The sequence below is a fragment of the Xyrauchen texanus genome, chromosome 34, assembly GCF_025860055.1.
Source record: "Xyrauchen texanus isolate HMW12.3.18 chromosome 34, RBS_HiC_50CHRs, whole genome shotgun sequence".
Classification (NCBI taxonomy): Eukaryota; Metazoa; Chordata; class Actinopteri; order Cypriniformes; family Catostomidae; genus Xyrauchen; species Xyrauchen texanus.
The window spans coordinates 30,876,451-30,902,160 of record NC_068309.1 but is presented as its reverse complement, the minus strand read 5'-3'; the positions used below and the strand labels follow the sequence as shown (position 1 = coordinate 30,902,160).

General features: G+C 37.0%; 1 protein-coding gene across 1 annotated transcript; it reads right to left on the bottom strand.

The window, feature by feature from the left end:
• Nucleotides 1-24: 24 nt before the first annotated feature.
• On the bottom strand, nucleotides 25-23,779 carry LOC127627541 (transcription elongation regulator 1-like). Its single transcript, XM_052103987.1, has 20 exons — nucleotides 23,679-23,779; nucleotides 22,399-22,627; nucleotides 22,098-22,250; nucleotides 19,691-19,967; nucleotides 19,079-19,330; nucleotides 15,730-15,930; nucleotides 14,785-14,888; nucleotides 13,661-13,749; nucleotides 13,406-13,566; nucleotides 12,596-12,668; nucleotides 11,091-11,217; nucleotides 8,519-8,608; nucleotides 8,281-8,399; nucleotides 8,035-8,185; nucleotides 7,196-7,360; nucleotides 5,994-6,176; nucleotides 5,483-5,662; nucleotides 2,411-2,494; nucleotides 2,227-2,327; nucleotides 25-706 (listed from the first exon to the last, which is right to left on the bottom strand). The coding sequence occupies exons 1-20, from the start codon at nucleotides 23,717-23,719 to the stop codon at nucleotides 505-507; spliced, it is 2,982 nt and encodes a 993-aa protein (XP_051959947.1). The 5' UTR covers nucleotides 23,720-23,779; the 3' UTR covers nucleotides 25-504.
• Between the last annotated feature and the right edge of the window lie 1,931 nt (nucleotides 23,780-25,710).

Below are 25,710 nucleotides of genomic sequence, written 5' to 3'. Positions count from 1 at the left end.
TTGCATTTATTTCCAGTAAACACATACAGAAATATAGCAACATGTCCAAATCAAACCACTTTAAGAAACATTTCATATACACATGTACTGGATGGTACACGACTGCATTAAACCCTCATATTGCTCCAAACCTGTATGACTTTCTTTGCGGTACACAAATGGAGAATGACAGCATTGGTCACCATTAACTTTCATTGTATGGAAAAAGACTGCAATGAAAGTGAATGGCGACTGAGGTTGTGAGCCCCTAACATTCTCCTTTTGTGTTCTGCGGAGGAAAGAACATAATACAGGGTTGGAATTAATTTAGTTTACAATGTTTTGGAGAACCATTCCTTTAACAATTTGCCTTGTGCTAGCCTACAACTAGAGTGCATACAGGCCATCTTCTCACACAGTTTGAGTAGATAACACAGACGTTTCGAAGTTACATGATCTTTAACACTGTGCTATGATGAATGCAGCGCCGACTCATGCTCAAGTCCTTTGATGCGCAGTAGTACCTCACTTCGTGGAGCGGCGGGTGGGTTCTGAGGCTGTTGGGGGCGGTGGGGGTCCCCGGCGGTCCAGATCCTCAATATAGAACATGATGAGTTTGCGGCGTTCCTCGGGAACACACTCGAGGACCAAGTAACGCTTATCATTCTGTAGGATGTTCTCAATATCCTTCAGGTGTTGGTCTGACTCCTGCATGAACTTCCGTGATCTACAGAGAGAGATTGATGGATAAACCAACAATTTTTAACTACCCAACAGGTTAATCCTGAGATATTAAAGGGATAGATCATCATTTACTCAACCTCATATTGTTCTATTCGTGTATGACTTTAGTTTGTCCATGGAACACAAAAGGATAAGGCAGAATGTTAGCCTCGTTCATCATTCATTTTCATTGTATGGAAAAAAGTGAATGGTGACTGAGGCTAACATTCTGCTTTTTGTGTTCCACAGAAGAAAGTCGTAGATGTTTGGAAAAACATGAGAATAAAAAGGGACCATTTTAATTTTTGGGTGAACGGTAGCCTTAACCCTTGAAGCTCTAAAGGTGTTTGTAAAGATTTCCTGTTTCAGTAAAACGTTTTTTTTTTATTTTTTTTATTAAAATTAAAGTCTTATAACTCTTGGGAAAAAAAAAATAGAGGGTCAAGTGTTTGGTATCATTGTAAAGAATTTGTATTGATATAGATTAGGAGAAATTCTGCGATTCTCAGCTTAAGAAACTGCTGAAAAAAAATATATATATAAATAAATTAAAACAAGCCAAGTGACTTTTTTCTCTCTCTCAAATGTTTCAGATTTGACATCTCTCTAGCTGTAAGGTGGCTCCGAAAAACTGCTATTGTTTTGTTCCAAATCATGTCATCTGTAACTGAGTAAAATGTTGTATTGATTCAACTAAGCAATCAAAATATATAACATTGCAAATACAATTTATCCTAGTGTACAAAAACGTCTCAAGTGTCCAAAACGCTCTCCAAACAAATAAAACATTGTACATAATTGCACATGCAAACACAACAATGACTAAAGGTTTGTATCAGCATGCAGACATGATTTAAATAATGAGATTTCACAGAATTAATTTCATTATGTGCCATTGGAGTCATCATTGAGTCTGTTCGTGTACTTGGCGCCATATCCTGGTGCCCATATGTACATGTCTCTTTTCCCAAATATGAATGATTTTTGCACCGATCTGAACCCAATCTGATTGGTTCAGCATTCCACGATGCCAAAGCTTGGTGTGTTTTCAGCCAGATTGTGCTTCATTTCAGTTATCTAATGTTCTATGCATAATTGTCAAAGACATATACTTAGCTATTACTCACTATATTTTTATCTGTGAGTAAAAAAATGAGCTGGTTGTATTCTACACTTTGAGAGATTTCCAACAACATATGACACATGACTGTTTCATCAGTTTGATGTTTTTACCGATTACAATAATATTTACAGTGAAATTTTTCATAAATGATCAAAACGGCACACATCTGATTTCTCTGCAAACTTCAAAGCACTTGTTCAGTTTTGGTCATAATGCCTACATGCATTGTAAAGTAGAGCTTCTAAGCTTTCAAACGATACCTATTTTGTGTTGGTCAAGACAGTAGTTATTCATATTTTGACAATTCGTTTTTTTCCCCACAAGAAAAACATTAATTGTAGTAGGCCCGTCCAAGCTTAAAGGGTTAAGAACATCATGTGAAACATAAGTATCGTGTATACCTGTACGTGATGAATTTAGTTTCTTTCAGTAGAGTTCTAAAGTCAGCTTTGGCTGTAATGTATTTGTCCTTTATGTAATCTTCAAATTCCCGTTGTTTTTTCTAGAAGGTGAGAGAAAAACAGAAGTCAAGTAAAGCCACAATATGCATTAACACATTGAGAGAAACCAAACATCTCCACTCACTCTATCGCTGCCAGTGAACTTGATGCAGCGTGGGTCTTCTTTGATAATCTTCTTCACCTCTTTCCATGTGGTGGTCAGGGTGATCTACCATTAAACAGTGACATCATAAGCATGAGAACATGGTCAATTCATATACAACTAATATTACAGCTGACATTTAATGCACAACGGAGATTTGAGATTTGTATTCGTGTGCAGGGTTCAAAATGAACACAAGGAGAGTAAATATCGGCAAATAAAATGCTTACTAAAAGGCACGTTCACATTTACCCTTGTGAAACAAATTTGCACAGGCTAAATCCAGTAATCTCAATGTGAATCTGCACGATCATGAATTTGGCACAATGGACTTCCATTGGTAAATCATTTCTTGCAGTTCATGTTTGGTGAACTTTGACAGGTGAATTTGCCACGTTGACCCATAGGAAGTTGCTTGGTTTGACTGTGTCCTCTGTGTGGGCAGCACTTCGTACACAACTTCACTGAATATTCACAATGGACAAGGATATCATTTTAACTAAATAGTCTATTAGTGGGATCGACTACTAACATGAACATTTTAGTGATGGTGGTTTTAATGGGAGACTCAATTCTCAAATTAACTGAGAGACAAAACTTCTTGGGTAGCAATTTTTTGTGATGATAGCTTGCTGTGCTTAACAGAGAATAACAGTCAGCACAGTTAAACCCTCTGCAAGAAGTTCTTTCTCTGTAATGTAGAACAGTGTTAGCAATGTTACTAATAACATTCTTTCTCAGCCCTGGAACTCAAACCATTTTCTGATAATAGGGTTTTCCTTGATACTAAACACAGCCAATCACCAGCACTTTTAGATTTGGGCACATCTAGCATGCTAGATGCTCATCACTGACTTTGATGAGATCAACCCCTTAGGTATCGAAATTCGGTACCAAACGACAAGACATTTTTCGATCCTCGATTGTTTAGAGGCAATTCGGTCGGTGCCTAAAATATATCAAACTCGATACCCAGCCCTAGTTATGCACTTTTGAATGTGCAGCGAGGATCAACCTGAAGCACTCCGGTTCCATTGAAGCATGTCATTCTGCATTCAGGATACATAAGCAGTTTTGTGCTGCTCTGTTTTGGAGCCTTTCTTGTTTTTTTTCTTTTATAGTTTTTTGCAATAAGATGCTATAGTTATTTAGCCTATTTATTTGTTGGTTATACATTAATACCATGTTGAAGTGCTGCACTTTGCGTCTGTATAACCCTCAAAAAGGAGCCTGATCGGAGTAACGTTAACATAACGGAGCCTAATTATACATTATCCTTTACAGTGACAACTCATTCAAACAACCGACTGACTAGTCGATTATGAAAATTAGTAGTTTTGCACATATCTAAACATCTCTCTCCTAAAGTTTTAAGTGCAGCATTAAAAAGAGGCTGCTTAGCTATTTGTTTTTTGCTGGTTTCCCACATGCTCATCATCGACCCACGTCGTCTTCGCTAGCGGAATTTTGCAATGTAAACGCACATTAAAATGTGATCCAATCAAAAGACAAATGGTTTACCAAAAAAATTTAAATCTGAGTGATTGCTATGGACAATCTAACAAATCTTACAAATGGAAAAATGCTTAATTGTCATGAGGGCAATACAAAAAATATATAAATGGGGAAATATACACCAATCAACCACAACATTATAACCGCCTTTCTAATATTGTGTAGGTCCCCCTCGTGCCACCAAAACAGCGACAACACCCATCTCAGAATAGCATTCTGAGATGTGTCTCACCACAGTTGTACAGAGCATTTTTCTGAGTTACTGTAGACTTTGTCAGTTCAAACCAGTCTGGCCATTCTCTGTTGACCTCTCACATCACCAAGACGTTTCCATCCACAGAACTGCCCCTCACTGGATGCTTTTTGTGTTTTTGGCACCATTCTGAGTAAATTCTAGAGACTGTTGTGAGTGAAAATCCCAGGAGATCAACAGTTACAGAAATACTCAAACCAGCCAGTCTAGCACCAACAATCATGCCACTCTCCAAATCACTGAGATCACATTTATTCCCCATTCTGATGCTCATGACCCGTATCTGAATGATTTTATACACTGCACTGCTGCCACATGATTGGCTGATTAGATAAACGCAGACGGGCTGGTTTGAGTATTTCTGTAACTGTTGATCTCCTGTTATTTTCACAAACAACAGTCTCTAGAATTTACTCAGAATGGTGCCAAAAACACACAAAAACATCCAGTGAGTGACAGTTCTGTGGATGGAAATGTATTGTTGATGAGAGAGGTCAACAGAGAATGGCCAGACTGGTTTGAACTAACAAAGTCTACAGTAACGCAGATAACCACTCTGTTCAATAATGGTTCGAAGAATATCATCTCACAATGCTATTCTGAGATGAGGGCTGTTTTGGCGGCATGAGGGGGACCTACACAATATTAGGCAGGTGGTTTTAATGTTGTGGCTGATCGGTGTAAAACATCAATGGCCAATATTTTTTTCCCCTCAATTCACTGGCCGTATAGGAGAGGTAAGGCCACAAATGAACTCAATTATTTGTATCCTTGTGCATATATTCCTTTTTTTTTAAAGGCTCTTATTGGGCATAACAAGAAATTAGACAAATGAAACATTATTCAAATTCAGCGATGCAAACTCATGGGGTAAAAAAGTAGAGAAAGTCAAAGCAGGTGTTCCAAGGGTATATTTTCAGTGAATTTTTTGAATTTAAAGATTATTAGTGTTTAAATAAAAGCTGAAGTATGGAATTGTTTAAATGTTAAAATATTTTCTTCTTTACCATCTAATTTTGCAAAGACAACTAGAAGTAAACCATTCATAGGTTAATTGTCTTGAAAACAGTAAAAACTGTGTCACTGTGGTACTATTAAAAGTCCTGTTGGTTTTGAATGGCCCGCTTAGACCTGCCCCAACAACATTACTATTACAAGTAATATGCAAATTAGCTTCAAAAAAGGGGACTTTAACTAAAAGGTGAGTAGTTTGCTTTCCTGCAAATTGCAGTTACACAATATAACCCATGTCAATATTTTTGGGTTGTACTACAGCCCTGTCTCACCATAGATGTCTCATCTAATAGCTGCCTGAAATGTTCTTTCTTTCTCTTGGAAAGAGCCTCCACATGTTCCTCAAACAATTTCTCCTTCTCATGTCGCTCCAGCAGAGAGGACGACTCCCACCGGTGGTCTTTACGCAGATTGCGCCTTGTTTCAGACCAGGAAGCATCTGTTGACCTTACCTATGTGCAAACAGACACAAGAAAATGACAGAGATAAAAAAAAACGTGTAGAAAGTATAGATAAATTATACGCCAGTGATATTATTATATTAAGTACTGTGCCAAAATATTTCTCAAGTCAAAGAATCTGCCAAAAACACATGTACTGTGTATAGAGTAAAAAGTATGATTTTATGTATAAGAACTATTCAGTTTTAATGGTGCTCAAGTACACCCCCCACCCCCCAATTAAATGTACTAATGAAATAACCCCTAGAAAAAAAATGTCAGCTTTGTTCATAACATGGAACAGAAACCTTTACCCCAATCAAAAGGAGTGAGCAGCACTGACCATATCAGACATGAGAGCTTTGAAGTGCTGTATGGCCTCCTCTCGTTTGTGCTGCTCTCTCTCTCTGTCGATCTCTTTGGTCTGTTCAGATCGCGCTCTCTGCACCTCCCGCTCTCTCTCCCTCAAACTGGCCTCGATACGAGCCTGTCTCTCCAGCTCCTTCTCCTTCTCAGAGTCCACACTCTATACAACACAAGACACTTTTGATAATGACAACCAAACATTGTACAAGACAACATGAAATGTCCACAATGTGACACACTTTATATATTTTTATTGATATTATTTTCAGCCTTGGTTACATCAGCAGAAAAGTAATTACACTTTGATAAAAGATTAAGATTGTTTTCTTTTTCTTTAGAATACATTATACAATAAATACAGGGCAAATTATTTAGTTAATTAAATCAATTTTGTGTCTTTAACTTAAAGCCAAAAGTGCTAATTCTCTCGCTTACTCACCCTCATGCCATCCCCAATGTGTATGACGTGAGATGTTTAGCAGAATATCTCAGCTCTGTAGGTCCATACAATGCAAGTAAATGGTGACCAGAACTTTGAAGCTAAAAGCAGCAGATCAAGGTAGCATAACATTTATCCATACAACTTCAGTGGTTAAATCTACAGTTCTATGCAAATGTTTTAGGCACATAAGATGTTTCACAAAAGCATTTGTCTTCAGATGGCTATTTATATCTTCAGCTTTAAGTGTGTCAAAAGGAAATATAAAAGTTAGACTCCCAAACATTACTTTTGCTAATAGAAAAATTTGAATAAAAGAACAGGGAGCCCTACAACAGATGTCATGGCCCCCACAGAGTCCCCCACTGAACATTGTGTCTGTCTGAGATTACATATAGAGACAGAAGCAGTTGAGACAGCCTAAATAGACAGAAGAACTGTGGTGAATTCTTCACGAAGTTTGGAACATCATATCTGCCAACAACCAATTAAAACTGTGTCCAGTGGAGATTTATAGTAAAAGGACTTCAATATTTATCTGTTAATCTCACCCACACCTATCATATTGCTTCAAAGTTCTGGTCACCATTTACTTGCATTGTATGGACCTCCAAAGCTGAAATATTCTTGTAAAAGTCATACACATCTGGGATGGCATGAGGGTGAGTAAATGATGAGAGAAGTTTCATTTTTGGGTGAACTTTCCTAACACACACAGAATAACTAAACATCCTTCTTACCTTTGACTGCTTCTCCACATACTGTTTGTACAGTTCTTCTCTAGCAGTTGAGCTCTCCACGGCTTTGTAGCGCTGGTCTGTCTCAAGCTTGTCCTTCACTTTGCTCCAGCGCTGAGAAATGTCCACATGATGGTCTGACAGTAAATCAAAGAAGTCCTGTTTCACCTGTGGCCACAAAATAGGGAATTTGAGGGAAATTAAATAAAGTTGTAAGAGCTTAATTAATGGTGCCAAGCCATTTCCATCATGTGAAACCTACGTATAAGAATTAGGAAGATAAACCAGGTAGAAATGCATCATTCGGTGAGGTGCATCATCTTGGACAATGTTCTGCTTATGCGTTTCTGGCAGATTTTAGAAATCATTGAGGCTTCATTAGTTCAAAAACATCTTAGACAGGTCTAGTATCATGTTGAGTGACACTAAGCAAAACAAGGGCATTTCAAGAGTTGATGAATTACAAGCCTTTGGTCTGTGCACTGCTCTGTGGCAAACAACAGTTGATCCTGCTTTGGATTCTTTTGGAACTATATACATAAATAGACAAAATAGCTGCCCATATTGTGTGTAAAATGTACAGTTACACAATATTATTTTGCTATTAGCGAGCTATTAATGTGCTGTTGTACTGAGCATCAGCATAGCAGTGACTGCAATCGTCTTGTGATAGTGTCAAATATCAAATCCACTTGTGTTTGGTATTTTGTGTCTCATGATGAGTCAATAGGTTGTATTGCTTTTTTTTTTTTTACTTTAGGATAAACATTTTTGGATTAGAAACACCACAATCCAGCACCAATCACAGTAATTAGTGTGGTTGTAGGAGGCAGGTAACATACCTTATCGACTTTGTTCTTGGAGTCTTCTTTGTCCTTCTTTCTCCAAGCCATCATAAACTCTGTGAACATTGCCTCTCTGTCTTTCATCTTCTCAATGGCCTTGAATCGAGGATCCTTAGCGTGTTTTGCCGCAAACTCACTGAACGTAGTCCTAGAAGTTGAAAGGAAATTTAAATATGTGTAATCTTGTATGCGTATCTATCTGCCTCGGCAATCTAAATCCAGTTTACAAGTCTTACTACAGACCTAATGTTGAGTTTGGCGTCTTCCATCATCTTCCTAAAGTCATCTTTAGCCTGCATGAGTTTATTCTTCTTCTCCTTCCTCTCCTCTTCAGCATGAGTCTTCACATACTGATCAAACACCTACTCAGAGGAATGGAGACAAATTAACTAAGCTGTCCATTTCCAACCATGAATTGTGGGCAATAAAAAAATCTCCACAGAAAAATCTTTACAAACCACCAAGACCCAAGTACTTGTACCTGTTTCCTCTCTTTGGGGTTGAGCAGCAGGTATCGAGGGTCAAACACAATCTTGTGGAGCTCCTTGTCCCAGGTGGAGAAAGCTGAAACCTGCAGGTATGAAGTGAACAGAGGGATGATTTACCAGGGAACAGTTTATTCTATAAAAATTAAAACACCTTTAACAGCATACAATTAATTCAACACTTCATTTGTCATTTAATGCTTAAGCAGCTTATGTAAGTGTGCAAACTTAAGGCTCCAATTTATAGCAATAAAATGAGAAACAATTGAAATCTCCATCACGTCATGCAGGATATTCAGGCTTTAAGAAAATCCCATAACCCTAAAATTTCATAATTTTCATAATTGTTTTTTTTTTAAAGAAATTACAATCAACTAGTAATACACTAATGGGTCATTCCGTGTCAACTCAATCAGATGTCCGAGGCTCAACATTTTTACTGGTGAAAGAAATACATAAATGGATTTTGAAATCCAAACTGTAACATGCCATGGATCAATGATTACTGCGTAATCCATTATTCTGTAGAGAGGGTAAAAATGACAACATTCGCCTATAATTTGAGCAAAACTACAGGATAAAAGAATAATCTCAGAAAGGTGGCAGTGTTATTATTTTATTTTTACAGAGATATGCAGGTCTATTACTGAAATCAGTTGACTTCAGCATCCCTTCTTGCATTATATGCCAAAAATGAGATTTGTTTTTAAATTTTTATTATGTTTTTCCAAGGTTTTCCAGAAGTATTAAAAGAGATCTTAATATCCTTTTAGATTGTGGTTCAGAACATACTTTCCATTTTGTATCTTCAGTTTTAAGGCCCTACATGGTTAAGTCTCAGAGATATCGGGCTCTCAGTGTGGCTTCTTGCTTAAATTGTTACATTAACCAATTCCAATGGTTGAAAACCTAATGTGGGTCACAATATATGAAGCTATTATTTCTTGTCCAACAAAACAAAGGTCTGAAGTTCAAATAATGTTGAAACTAGAACTGTATCTTTTTAATTCACATACAAACAATAGTGTTAACCTTTTCGAGAGTCCAAACTTACACTATTATAAAGAATAAGCGACACATGACTCTTACATTAGTCCAATTCCTCCATCTAATTTTCAGATTTCAGGAATTGAACAATAAAGTTACAAATTATAGAAAAAATAAAGTTCTATCTATTCAACTTCTGGAGTTATAAGCACACCAGAGCTCAGTTTTCCCCATTGGCTGTCACCATTGGCATATAATTCTACAAGGGGTGCTGAATTCAACTTATTTTAGTAATAGATCTACCTACCTTGGTGCAAAAATAAACGACGCTGCCACCTTTCAAAAGTAGTTTTTTTGAGCTGTAGTTCTGGCTCCAAAATCATAGGTTAAAATTCTCATTTTGACACCCCCTCTACAAATAATGGATTAGTCAGTAAATATTGATCAATGGCATTTAAGATTTTGGTTCTCATTATCATATATATATATATATATATAAAATAAAAAGATTAAAAAAAGAGCCAAGGAATGTTCTTAAATTTGGTTCATTTAACATGGAATAATCTAAATGCAAACGCTCAATAGACAAAAAGGAATAAATAAATAATAATAAAAAAAGCATTTAAACATATCAGTTTCCACAGTATATAGGTGAAAAAAAACAGGGTAAACAACAAGTTTTTTTTTCTAAGAAAATAATTTACCATTATTCAATACCAAGTACTGTCACCTTTGGTATTTCAATTGTAAAAACACTAAATTAGGCATTTCATGCAACAATAAGACCAGAGTTTTCATTCAAAAATGTAAACAGCTTCATACATTCTATTATGCACAGTTACAAGGGAGGGCACGGACACTACTGTCAAGCACTTCACTCGAGCCCCTTTTCCACCGACAGGTTGCCAGTTGCCCAGTCTAGAACCGTTCCGTACATTTCCACCACTGATAAGGCCAAAAAAAACTTCTGGGCCAGAAACATTAGCTCAGCATCAGACCCTAAAACTTGCTGGTCTTTTACCAGGAACCATCAGAGTCCATGTGCTGTGTAATGTCCAAGTTATTAAAACAAAACCAGTCTGGCAAAACTGACGAAAAACAAAACATTTCAACTAAGCTTTCTACACTTTTAATGGACTAAATTACTATACATGTTGAAACTTCTGAGCACTGCATCAAAAGCATCTGAATCTTAAACACTTGGATGGCTCGTAAACAAAGACCATGATGTGACATCTTTGTTTGTGGGCAGGTTATGTAGTAACATAAGTCATGTCATCATTTGGTTCTCAAGTCAGTGGAAACATGGACCAATTCTGAGAGAGGTTTGCAGACCACCCAGATGACCAACAGCTTTGGTAACCAGCACCAGTTTGGTGGAAAAGGGGTATAAGAACACTGCAGAAAAGACTGATAACTGTGCGACAGAGAGAGTAGAGAGGAATTTAAGATTCTAATAATAATAATAAATGATAGTAATAAGAATGAACTTAAGATTGTACCTTTGTGGGCTTCCATTCAGATTATGTGTCTAACATTACAGAGCTGGTTAGAGTATTGCGTTGCATTGAAGTGTTTTACCCCTCTCTCAAGCAGCATGTCCCTGAACTGGTTCGTGCGGGCCTCCAGGGGCACCAGTGCCCGATCACGAGCAGCCTTCACCTCGGCCGCATCTTTCTCTGCTTCCATCTCCTTTGCATCATCCTTCCTGTAAGGGAGAAGAGGACAGTGTAAGGAAGAATGCTCTGGAATGACGTTTCACTCTTTGTTTCGCTTGTTATTTGTTTGAGAAGAACTCAACTTGAGATTTTCTTTTCCCCTTTCATTGTTGCGAGTGCGTTTACATGCACAAAAACAAACTGATAACTATAAAGGTGTTTACATGACCTAACACATTGTCTGGTTCCCACCCTTTTTGACCAATAAAAATTCCATAATTCAGCCCAATTCGCTAATGACTCATTCTGATTGTTGACTGATTTGTTAGCCGTTTTTACCCATCATTGACCTAAAAGAAAGATTTTCTCACAAATCGGACATCACTATGACTGGTGAGCAAGTAGAGTTTGTTCACACCATATGCGTTGATCCATTAATCTGCGCAGTTTTTCCATGTATTTTTCAATGGAAACGTATGCTAGACGGCATTATGACCATTGCACCGTGTCTCAAGAGACACTCTGTTATATTTGTTGCACTGATAAGATATTTTTTAGAGGTAAACTATTTACTATAGAAATTTCCATGATATTTATAGGTCTGAAAAACAACATTTTAAAATCCCCTGATATTTCCAGGTTTTCCATGACTGTGGGAACCTTGTTTTAGGCATAATCGGCGTAGGATTGTGCATGTAAACGCACTCAATGTGAACTACCATCTAACTGAAACATTTGAATTTAACTGGGTGTGGCTTAAATTCTGGAGTCTACTTTTAAAGTCCTTGAATTAATTAACCAACCATTTTGCATTTTTAAAATATAGACAGATAATGCTATTTTGCCTTTGGTTTTTCAAACCAAATCGCAAAACTAGCATTACATCAAACATCACATCATTGAAAGGTTGAAGTTTTTGATGGTTTCACTGGGGTTTGCTTACTGGAGGCTAGAGAGAGGTCAAGCAAGGTTGGTTACCTTGGAGGCCCATGTTGGCATCGCCAGAGCTTAGAAGCGTTCCCTGAAAACTAGTCCCCAGTGCAACAGGACCACTGTTTGGGGTCAGGGGAGGCAGGCTTGAAGGGCACTGATGGAAAACAGTGACTTATTTGATTTGGTAAACGTTGGACAATATGGAGTCACCACTTTTCACAGACCCAAACTAAAGATTACCACAGCTAAGACAAGTTAGCACTGGGTACAAATGCTGCCGAAGATTTTTTAAATTGTGTCATAAAATTGTCCAATCAACATTTCAGGGTGTATGCTGAAACAGCCCCCGTTCCTTTTCTATTCACGAAAAAACTAGAAATACAGATTACGTTTTTGTGATGCTTGTAGTTGCTTCCATAGAATACTACAATGTGGTGTTCTGCAGGGGTCAATGTTTGGCCCCATATGGTTTGTGTTGAGGGCTGTAGTACTTACTTCCTCTTCTTAGCCTCAGAAGGCTCATCTTCCAGAGTTTCTTCTGTAAATGGGTCAGTCTCCTCTTTGATGTCTGCAATCAGAAAAAACAACATTTGTCAATGTTGAAAAGTGTCAAAAAAGTTGTCAATTTTCAAGTCAGTACAGAAATTAAAAAATAAATGAAACAATTAGATTATGTACACTGCAATAGTTCTGACATAATTCGAAAGCTACCCTGGAGAGGAAAAGTTTCAGGAAATACCAACTTTTCAGTTTATCATTTTTATTGGGTTGCACCTCAAGCATGACAAATAACACAACAAAACATTAAATGTACAGAGTCAACCATTATCCCCCTTCAACCGCATTAAGAAATACCAACTTAAAATTTTGGCTTGCTTCTCACACAATGATATCGTATAGTTTCAGAGGACATGAAATATAGTGCACAAGTCATTTGGACTACCTTTATGGTGCTATCTTTGTCATTTTTGGAGCTTGACAGTGTCTATTCCATACACTTTTAAAGTGTGGGGAAAAAATGAGCGTGAAAATTCTGCAATCTTTTTTGTATTCTACAGAAGTCAGTCAGTCATACAGGTTTGGAATGACATGAGGGTGAGTAAATTAATAAAAATGTTTAGGTGATTTTTACATTTCGCCAGTATTGGTGTCAACAATTAAAACTTCAGTATTGTGACAATCCTTGTTCTACAATTACTTTTTCTTCATAATGCTGTTTATCCATAACCAAATTTGTAATTTACCAAGACAGCTCATTAAAATCACACCATGCTATACAAGTCAGAGCATCAAAGTGGCTTTCACCTGTTTTCTTGATGTCATCTTGCCCTCTTTTGTGGGAGGGCTCTTGAATGTATTTGTCCACATCAGCACGGCCCACGAGCTCCTCAGGTCTGTCCCACATGGAGAGTCGTGTGGTTGGGTTGTAGTAAAATACACGTTCATCTCCAGTCCAGACCACACACCTAAAACACATACATTTTAGTGTTAAAAATGTTCCATTTAAAGACGTTGAAAATGGCAACATTAATCACTGAATAATTAGAGATCAAGGCTCACCAGGGAGTACCAGGAATAGGGTTTGTGGCTACAGGTTTGGCCTTCTGTACTGCTTTTTCCTCCTCGGTCATCTCTTCTAATCTGGGCAACTGAAACATGACAAAGAAAATCACACATAATTTTGCCTAACAGGGCTGTGCAAAATATATTTTCAAATTAATTACAAACTTCATTTGAAGGACTGATTCTTAAAATCCCATGATAAATATTTCACTATGCGAAATCCTCTACAATGCAAGTTAATCACTTTACGGGAACATTTAAGGAAAACTTTGATGTTCGCAAGAAATATGTCTGTTTTTTTTCTTACCTCAGTTTCTGTGAACTTGTTTACATTCAGTTAATCGGTTTGCCACTGAAATTTGTTAGAGGCATACTGTTTGATATAAATATACATGACTTTGTCAAGCATTCAAGAAACAGGAACAATAAATAAAACACTCTAAATAAATAAATAATTACACGTGCAGGGTGTTTGCATTGTAAGGATGTACAGGCAGATTTCAGACATTAAACCGGTGATTGAATGACTAATGTTTACTCGCTGATTTTAGAATATTTTCAATCAATGGGCATAATGGAATGTTTGGGCATAGCAATATGGTGTTGCGGTGGCTTCAATGTTATGACTTCATCAGCAAGCCAGTTCTATATTATAGATCAGTGGCTCTGACTTAATTTTCATTTTACTGATGCAAATAAGTCAGACACTGACTGACTGAATTTATTAATAAATGAGTGAACACATTTACGTGAACGACAATATTCCGGTTAGAGTCAGAATGTGGTCGTATTTAGATTATGTATTTGTAATGTAAATGCTTTATTTTATTTGTATCCACTGTAACAGAAAATGTAGATTATCCATATTTAATTACATATAAAAGAGCATGTACAACATTTTGCAATTAAGCTTTAGCAAGAATATGGACATTGGTTGAAGAATGGTAGCTGGAACTGCCCTGCAGTGAATGACTGAATAATGCACATGCACTTTAATTGTATTCTGTACTCCTCACCACACTAGAATATTTGTGGCTGATCACATGCGCATGAATTTAAGATGAATTGCAATGTATACATAATCACTTGCAGCAAGTCATTTCTGTGATTTGCTCTCTTACCATTTTTGGCATGCCAAAGAGGTCAACTTTGGCTTCCATGTCTATATCCTTGCAATTTGAATCATCATCAGCCTGACCATCTTTAGCTTTGTCACTCTTCTTATCTGTTCAGACAAAAAAAAAAAAAAAAAGTTATATTTTTGAAAGTAACTGACTCATTGGCCATATACACAATACAGATACATTTACATTTTTGCATTTGGCAGACGCTTTTATCCAAAGCGACTTACAGTGCACTTATTACAGGGACAATCGCCCCGGAGCAACCTGGAGTTAAGTGCCTTGCTCAAGGACACAGTGTTGACTGTGGGAATCAAACCAACAACCTTCTGCTTAACAGTTTAGTGCTTTAGCCCACTACGCCACCACCACTCCTACATACAGTTCTCCGAATCCAAAATCCCTATCCGTTCACACCTAGTTCAGTTTAATTTATGGGAATGACAACCATTGCATTAACAACTGGTTGTACAGTTGCAGATTTAGAGAAGTCTCTCTACTTTTACATTTTCTCAGTTCCAAAGGTAATGCATGTGTGAACGCTTGGGCTGTAACTAACCATTATTTTGATAATCGATTAATCTAACTATTATTAGAAAGATTATTTGACTATTCAGTCGATTATTAATCATTATTAAAGATTAATCAGCTTGTGCCCGACTTAAAAGGTATAGCTCCTAAAGTAAATGTACGTAATGAGTTTTAGATATTTATAAATGGAAAACAAAACAAAAAAGACAAATCTATAACCAATTTTTTGGCATTATATAATGGGCTAAGACTTCACTCTCATATTTTTGGTCACATTGATTAATCTTTGATTCAAACAACGGAAATTATTGTCGATATTTGTTTTTATTGTCGACGTTGTCAATAATGTCGACTAATCGTTTCAGCCCAAGTGAATGCCTCAACATAAACAGCTAAAAATTTGGGCTAGTATACCTCTCTCTTTCAGCACCGCAGGTTTGTCCCAGGTGGACTCCAGTGTGCGATTGTTATAATAGTACATCTTCCCATCGGCCGTCTTGTACTCCGTCCATTCAGGAAGAGGAAAAGCCCTCGTCAGAGATGCAGGAGCTGCAGTTATAGTCAGATGTGGGTGCATCATTGGTACTAGAGGGCGGCCCATGCCTGGCAGCATACCTTAAAAAACAAATTAAAAATAATTCTCAAATAAGGACTTTCAGTCAAATATCATCTCATGAGAATACTGCCCTCAAAGGAAAATACACACATTGCCAAATTAAGTTCGAACCAAAATAGGGTCTCATAAGCCTTATTCGGACAGGATTTGTTTAATAAGAGGATGTGGGGAAATTAGCTTCTCCGGAGCAAATCGGTCATGTCAGTAATTTTTCCGGACTGCGCGTTCCATCTTTTACCTTCTATAAAACGCCCGGTAAAAATAACAGCAGGTTACACAAATACAGTGCGAACTGACATGCTGGTAAAAATCCAGTGAATCTGCACTGTTCAGCCTGTGAAAAAATAGAAATAAACTCCAGCAACTTTCCTTGTTCCCGTGTTGGTGCATGCCATTCAGAAGTGATGATCCCTATGCTCCATTCCCTTCCAAGACAATTACCCTCTACAGTAAGAGCTTCAGATCACTCAAAGGTGATAACGGTCAGTTCGAACTCACCTTTTAAGCCATTCTTACTGGAAAATTTGTTTGGAACGACCCAAAAGCATGGACTGTGCTCCCTTCGAAGTGCCCTGCGAAGGCGTGATCAATGCCAATTAGAACATAGACAGAAATGCTGAACAGTTGTAGGGGGTGTGTTCTCATTCTAGAAAGCATTTGATTGGATAAGGTTTCCTAACCTCTATGTGATGACATAGATGTTCATTCATGTTCGAGTCATTTTAGCTGGAAGAGAGAGACTGCAGATTGTTTTTTACATTTAGAAGAACACTAGCATATAGATGACCTTAAAGCTAATAGATATGGACTAAAAGCAGCAAAACTTTTATTCTGATTTCAGGGGGTCTTTAAGATAACTGGCTGTTGCGTATTGACTAGGGTTGGGTACTGAGAATCAGTACTTTTCCAGAAAATACAGGAAGTATTAGCTTAATGGAGCGCAAATCCGAACTCAAGTCGTGGTTTTCTAAGTACTAAACTATATTTAATTTAACACAGCGACTTAAAAACTGTGTGCTTATGACACAACGCAACCAAAGTGAGACACTCCGTAAGTCTGTCTGATGCAGGTGTACATTGGTGTGTACTTGAACAAGCCCTCATAATAAATCTCGAACTGATTGACAAATTCACTTGCAGTAAACTGTAGGCCAATGATTGGATTATGTTTGATATGAAAGTAAGAAAAAATTATCCAAGCAATTTTGTGATTTGAGACTGGAGGGAATTGTGTTGAGGCTTGTATGTTATTCAGACACTGCAGCCCTGAATCCAACGTATGTAACACTGTGCATGTGAGTGTACACAGAAAGTTGGTGCCATCTAGTGGCATCTGAGTTATTCATGTCCACCAGAGCAGTACAGCTATCTTTCTGATCTATCGTGACTATAGCCATGTTTCCATTCAAGTTGTCAAATTGTGCAAAAAATTGTAATATTACAAAATCAATTTGTGAATAAAGCAGCATTTCCATCCCTGCCGTTCAAATTTGATTAAATTTAAGACCTTGAACAAATAAAATTAGAAAGATATGTCCATACAAGATCATATTAAAATTGTTTAATGTACCAATATATCAACACATTCAACTTATAGGTCAACTGATATTGGATTTTTCTGATACAATAATGTGTTGAAAAAAGGGCGATAACTAAATCTGCTGATAGTTCTTAAAATTGATGTATTAAATGTGCCTATTGCAGGTTGTCACCGGTTCTGACCTGAAAGAGAATCATCATGGCCCTGTTCAAGCTGGCAACCTGCAAGTAGTGGGGGAAACTTTCGGTCTTAGTATAAGGACCATCAATCGATGTGTATATGCTGTGTGCACAACTATTAAAGAAACATTGATGCGGTGTAATATCAGGATTTACACATGATACATTCCTGATATTCAATAGGCTATTTGTACAATCATCTAATCTAATGCATCGCCATCACAACTGCATTATGTCCTGCATATTTCTCCAGCAACTTTTAATGACCAGCGTCATAATGCGATTTACATTTTCTGAAGAAGCTCAGCAAATGCAATCTGAGGTAAAGATGGTTAGATTTAAAATATAGAAAGTTTTAAAATATTCAAAAGCTAGTTTTCTGAAAGTGAACTCATTGGACAAATAGTTCTGAAAGTTTTTAGACTAGCGTAGAAAATTCTGAGAATGTCATTCAGCCGACATCTTCGTCTATTGAACAGGGTAAGTCTAATTTAAGTTTGTAGTATATAGGCCTAACAAATTATTTTTTTAATTTAATACTTTTACAAATTATTTTTTCATTTGGCAATTCTTATTTTAATACTTTTTTAGTTTGGAAATTCATTAAATTTCATACAGGGAATTTTGCCAGCATTTTTTCAAAAGTAAGCTAAACAATAATTTGATAAAATTGTGCTGTTAGTGTTCCAAAAAAAACAAAAAACAGTACACTGAAGCATTTCTCCTAGTATTTTTCATACAATAAATTGGCTTTCAAGGATGTATACCTTGTCATCATGATTAACATTGACATTCTGTCATGTGACACTATATTTTTGTATTAATGCCATTTTTCTTCACAAAAAGTGTTTCCAAACCAGTATCGACCGAGTTTAGGCGCTAGAGATAAATGTAAAAATATTATGTGGACACTCCATCAGATATATCGGTAAACTTTTTGTCGCAAAAAAACCCTTGGATGGAAACAGTTATTGTCATAAACAAAAATAAGCAGTAATTAACTGATTTTAAACTGCTCTGAAGCCGCTGGAATCACTGTATCATGAGCTTCTTGCATGCTTGGAGAATGTGCAACAGTGCCATGTCTTCACTTTGAAGCGTGGAGCACATACAGACTATACATTTATTTAATTAAATCACAGCCTTCTTTAGTTTAATAATTACATTTGGCCATATCATGATTCAAGACCTCTTTAAATTATAATAAAGACTTTATGGCTTTAAATTTTGAAAACTGAATTTAAGACATTAAGAGTTTTTAAGGACCCACGGGAACCTGTATAGGATATAGCATTTGGATTGGTGTTTATCTTAATGCAGACCAAGCAGAATAGCCTTTTTTAAGTGGTTCCCTCTAGCCTCTACGCTTGCTGGTCTGTTAGTCTAAACAACCTAGGAAAAGTTAAGATGAAATCAATCTTTATGTACCCGGCAGTGGGATGTGCATTCCAGGCAGAGGCACTCTGAATGGAGGTACCATGACTGGCGGGAATGCTGGGATTCCAGGAGGTGGCCGGGCCACAGACAGGCCTGGAGGGAGACTTTGATGTAACAGTGGCATCGTCTGCACTGCAGTGACTGTAGCTGTTACTGTAGGAACACTGACAACAGCAACAGGGGTCACAGCCACACTGGCCGGAGGTGTGGAGGCCACTGGAGGCATTTCAGTAACACCAGAGGCTACAGAAGGGAAAAGCAAAGACAGAGAAGGAATTTATCTGAATGAAGCAGAAGATGACCAGGGGTGCATGATATATTGCTGACCATAGGTTCATTTAACAGATTTCAAAAACACTAAACAATCTTGTCCATGCTGTCATCTTGCTATTTCACCAATTATATCCTGTATCAGGTGAAAATCAAAGGTCAAACTGCATGATCTGAAGTCTCATTTATGTTCATGGGACAAGTTATGCACTAAAATTAGCTTTCAAGCAATAGCAAGCATCACTACTATAATTTATTGACCTTTGTCAGTATGCTAGACTTTTGAACTCAAGCTACATGATCCATACTTCCTTCTCTATGAGTAATACTCACTGGTGGAGGATTGGGAGGTGGCAGGTGTTGGGCTGGTGCTGGGGTCTGGGCTGGTGCTAAGGGTGTGAGTGGGGGACAAGCTCTGGGTGGAGACTGGGGAAGGCACAGCTGTGGCATTGCTGCTAACTGCAGTGGAGACAGAGTTGTTTGGAGCCACTGCAGCACTACCAGATTGAGCTGCTGCCATCAGAGGATTGAGCTCTGACTGTTGGATGATCTTCACACCCTCTGGTTTGGTCCAGGCAGACTCCCGTGTCCGAGAATTGTAGTAATATAACTGCAAAAGTGTTGGGAGTTTAAAGTTGATGATTCAAGAGATGACTTCATTTATCTTAGTGTCTGTCAGCATGCTAAAACTCACTTCAAGAAGTTGTGAATGTACATTCATTCCCTTTAAAACCACTAACCACCTTCCAAAAAATTTCAAGGCAGTTATTTTCATACTTCGAATTGCCTACTGTGTGCAATGTTCCCATCAAAATACAAAATGTTAGCAATGCTGAATTATACTGTATTTTCCCTCTAAATCGCTCCCCAAATCTCACAGTTACAATCGAGTCCACAGGGGGGCGTTGTGGGTGTGTCGTCGAGGTGTTGGATGAGAGGAGATATGATTGGGTTTTTGGCTTCCTCTGAAAGCTTAGGCTGCTGACTTGCTGCCTTATCAGTTGATTACAGTTAATCAATTAAAAATTGACAGTCTTTTTTAATGAATGGACTGGTCTCAGAACAATTCTAAAGGCACCTTATTTTCATCCTACATCCTATGCAGCTTCTGAAGCATTTTCCAGCATTCGGATGCAGGCTTTGTGTGCTTTCAAGTGAAACCAAATGTGGCAATACTTGTATTATTTTGATTCTTCTTGAATTCAATGGACGAGGATCTGCTTTTATGGTGGAAAGAAACTGTAAAGCCGTACAAGAAACTCGGAAGCTTATCAGACAGGTATGTGCGTTAACTATCAGAAAACAGGCAGAGCACATACTATAAAATAAAAAAAATAGTATATATATAATTTCTTTAGATAGGGATAATTTTAGATAAAACTAAACTGAAAGGAAAAATATAAAAAATATTTTTCATTCAAAACAATAATAACACTGGCTTGAGTCTGACTCGGCCCCATTTTCGAATCTGACTCGATTGTTTAAAGACTCAGACTTGACTAAGGTGGATTCGAACCCAACACATCATACTTGTTATTTTTAGCTTACATTTTAATTCAAGAGTAATCGATTACTCATTTTTATGGGTTAGAGTACTCGACTACAAAATTACTTGAAAATGGCCATTAAGGACAATAAAAGTTTTGTAAAATGAAAGGTTTAAATTATTTGGCCTATTTATTTGTTGAAGCTGGGCTAGTTGACAGAACCGTCACAGTCTATATCGTGCCAGTGATGGGTTGTCACTACAACTTTTATTCATAGATATTGTTACCTTGCAAACTTAAATTGTTCATTTAAACTTTTCACCAAGGAAAAAATATTCAAGCTGACTGACAGAGGTTTTGTCCAAATTGTGAGAATCACTTATGATAGTCTTAGAAGCATCAGTAAGAATGGGTTGAATATTACAAATAAGTAAGGTTTTGCATAGTTTTTCCAAGTTAAAACTAGTAAACTACTAAATAGTTATTTAGACAGCCCACTGAATATTCACTAGTATATACCGTTCAGCCACAACATTAAAACCACCTGCCTAATAGTGTGTAGGTCCCCCACGTGCTGCCAAAACAGCGGCAACCAAGAATAGCATTTTGAGATTATATATTTCTCACCACAGTTGTACAGAGTGGTTTTCTGAGTAACTGTAGACTTTGTCAGTTCAAACCAGTCTGGCCATTCTCTGTTGACCTCTCTCATCAACAATACATTTCCATCCACAGAACTGCCCCTCACTGGATGTTTTTTATTTTTGGCACCATTCTGAGTAAATTCTAGCGACTGTTGTGTGTGAAGATCCCAGGAGATCAGATCATGCAGTGCATAACATCTTACAGAAACGGGTCAGGAGCTTCAGTTAATGTTCACATCACCCATCATAATGGGGAAAAAAGTTATCAGTGATTTGGAGACTGGCATGATTGATGGTGCCAGATGGGCTAGTTTCAGTATTTCTGTAACTGCTGATCTCCTGGGATTTTCACACACAACAGATGGCAGGTGGTTTTAATGTTGTGGCTGAACGGTGTATATCTGTATATCTATATATCTATATATATATCTATCTATATCTATATATATATATATATATATATTACAAATCCCTAGTGCACACATGTCTCAAAAATAAAGACTGCTTGGCTCAGAGGAATATAATATATTGCAGTATGTTACTTCATATGTGATTGGTAATTAACCAAAACAAAAATAAAAAGAAGTGAAGAAAATGACAATTAAGCACCTTTCCCTCTGGCGTGGTGTTCTCTACCCAGATATCATCACTGGGAACACTCAAAGCTCCTCCAGTTGCTGGTGATGGAGGCATTCCAGGTGGAAAGATCATACCAGGAGGCGGCGGCATGTTTCCGATGGGTGGAGGCAGGAATGGTGGCCTCTGGGAAAAAGGATTTTTGAAAGTGAGACAAACTTATTTAAATGTCCTTTCATGATATGAAAGTAACATTAAACACACATGTACTTACTGAAGGCAATTTGTATTGTCAGAAAGTGGCTATGTCATTATCCTAACTCATAGTCTCTACCTGTAGATGTGGGGGTCCTATGAGTGGGGGCAGAGCTCCAGGCGGCGGTATCGGTGGCATACTGGTGTCAAACGGTGGCCGTCCAAAAGGGGGTCTGGGTGGTGGTGGGGGGCCACTCATTATGCCGAAGGGCGGAGGTGGTGGTCGTAGTAACGGAGGAGGTCCTCGCAATATTGTGCTGGGTGGTGGAGTAGGACCACGAAAACGTAAGGCCTGCTGTAGCGCCATTCTGAGGAGAAATAAAGGCATGACAAAAACACTTAGCAAGACTTACACTTGGTTCAAACAGAAGAGTAAAATGTAACTAATAAATTGTCCAAATAAAATCCTAACTTATGGTTTGATTAATGTGATTACATTGTAAAATCACTGCCGTTTTAACACACACACACACACACACACACACAGTGGCAATAAAGTATTATGGCACAGTGATGGTATTGCATGGTAACATCATGGTACTTGTATGGTTACCACATTCATGCATCATGGTAAAAACATGGTAATAGCATAGCATTTTCGTTAAATTGTTTGCATACAATTTAAAATAACCATATAACCTTAAATGCGACCACTGGGTTGAGAAATCAATGGGTATCACACTGTTGAAATCATATTGTTTATTATGATAAATATTGAACTGAATGTCATCTGTTTTTATATAGCTAAACTGATTTAAACCCAAATTAGAAGTCAAACCTCAAATACGCATAATAAACTAAATTCAAGTTTATTTTCTTAGTTTTAACCATAAACAGATGTATTGTAGTCACTGTGGACTAAAGTTAGCTAGCAAAGCAAACATGTCCAACATGTAGGCTAATAATGAGTTTGCTGTATTAGCAGTATATTACTTATTTCGATATGTAGTCTAAATACATTAGTTCAATGTAAATAACATTACTTGATTTCTATGCGTTTTGGCCAACTGCGCATTATTTAAACTAATAAACAAGAACAGAGTGAATGTTTATAGTGACTGAGCAAAGCTGCTCTTCTGGCAAACAAGCTAACTGTGCTAACCCTGTGCCAGCGGCAGATTTCACAGTAGAGCACAGGTTAACATCGTTACCTCAGTCCATAACAAGCAGTCTTGTGTGTACACTGAAAGCGCTTTACAAAACCAAAAACTCCAGTTATAATTCACGAAGATGTTTACACTGCAAGCGCGCGATTCGATTATGGTTGTTGTTTTGTCGCCCGCTAGAACTGTTCAGTGTCCGTTTCTTTGTTATTCTACATGCAACAGTCATAGTGTGACTTTATTGCATTTATCTGACCTGTTCTCCACGAGACCAGCTCCATCTATGTTCTCCGCCATCACTCCAACAACTAAACACACAACAGCTGAACTTCCTGCTAGTGAACCATTTCCTCCATAATTTCCTCACACTTCCCTTTCTCGGTATTGGCTGGATTAACTATTAAAATGTCTATTAAATTATAAAAGATCAATGAAATGGTCTCTCTTAAAAAATAAATTAAAAACATTCGTTAAATGTTTAATCCTTGTGCGTCAATAAAAAAAAGGTCCTTATAGGTAAAAAAAACCCGCGTCAAAAAACTGCCATAAAAACACAACACAACTACCAAATATTCAGTCATTTTCATGATTTTAACAATTTAAATGACAGCTTGTTTATATAATGCCACTGTTGGTTTTTATGATAAAACTAAATAAACAAATAAAATAAAATATTTTCCACATACTAAGGGGATATTTTATATATATATATATATATATATATATATATATATATATATATATATATATATATATATATATATATATATATTATTATTATTATCACAGTCTGGGATTTGTCAATGATTAGCAACAACATTTATTTCGATGCATTATAGCCTATATATATATATATATATATATATATATATATATATATATATATATATATATATATATATATATAAGCATTTTCGATTAAAAAACAAAACAAAACACATCCAGGTCAAAAAACTGCCATAAAAATATTATATATTACTATTATTTTCCACTTTCACTGTTTTTTTTTATTTTTTTATACCAATATCAGTCCTGATCATAATATATAACTACCAAATATTCATTCATTTTCAAGATTTTAACCCTTTAAATGCCGGTTTGTTTACATAATGCCACTGTTGTTTTTTACGCACGCACGCACACACGCGCGCGCCCACACACGCACACACACACACACACACACACACACACACACACACACACACACACACACACACACACACACACTTCTCATTACACACATACAAAACACACTCTGACATCCATACCAACACACCCACACAATTTTAGGTGCATACTTTATTCAATTGTCCTGCAGTGCTCTATAATACAGCAAACAGAAACTAGGAAACAAGCATGTATTTGCTCCATAGGCTAAACATGATAAAAATGGCGTCATCTGGTGGAAAATATTAAATATTTAAATTTTGAAGCCAGTGCTCCAGAATGAAAGTATAATATCATAGAATTCATTATTTTATTCTTTAATGGCACTGAGATTAAATATATAATTTTTTTTATGGGTTTCAATGGGGGACATCTGAGGTTGAAATATCAAAATTCCCCCCAAAATACACACCTTTAGCAAAACAATTATGCCATTGGCATTAACACAGCCAAAGTGATCTAAAAAAAAACAAAAATTAAAAAGACAAAAATGTCCCAGATGTCGCACAAGGTTTAAGATTATTTTCATCAGAATAATATCAGCATTTATAATAATCAGAACAAACAATTATTCCATCAAGAAATATGTCCAGTGGTTCTCAAACTTTTTGGCTCGAGGAATCCAACCTCCCCATATTTAAGCATATGAGCATATTCAAATTCCACCAGTAATTGGAAAATATATGTTACATATATGAAAACGGACATTGAAATATATGTTGCATATACAGTGCATTCAGAAAGTGTTCAAACTCCTTAATTATTTAACTTTGTTATGTTGCAACTTTAAATGCTAAAATACTTTAAATTATAATTTTCTTCACATCGATCTACACTCCATAACCCATAACGACAAAGCAAACACGAGATTTTTGATAACATTGCAAATTTATTGCAACCACAATTCCAAAAATGTTGGGACAGTATGAAAAATGCTAATAAAAACAAAAAGGAGTGATTTGTAAACCACGCCACAAGAACAGTTTCTTCCCATCCGCCACTTGCCTTATCAACAAGGCCCGGTACACACCCTGACACCCTCCACACTCCACCTCTGGCTCTACATGCCACTGTACTTACTCTGCTGCTCTTTTATTTTTTATTCTTACTTTTAATATATA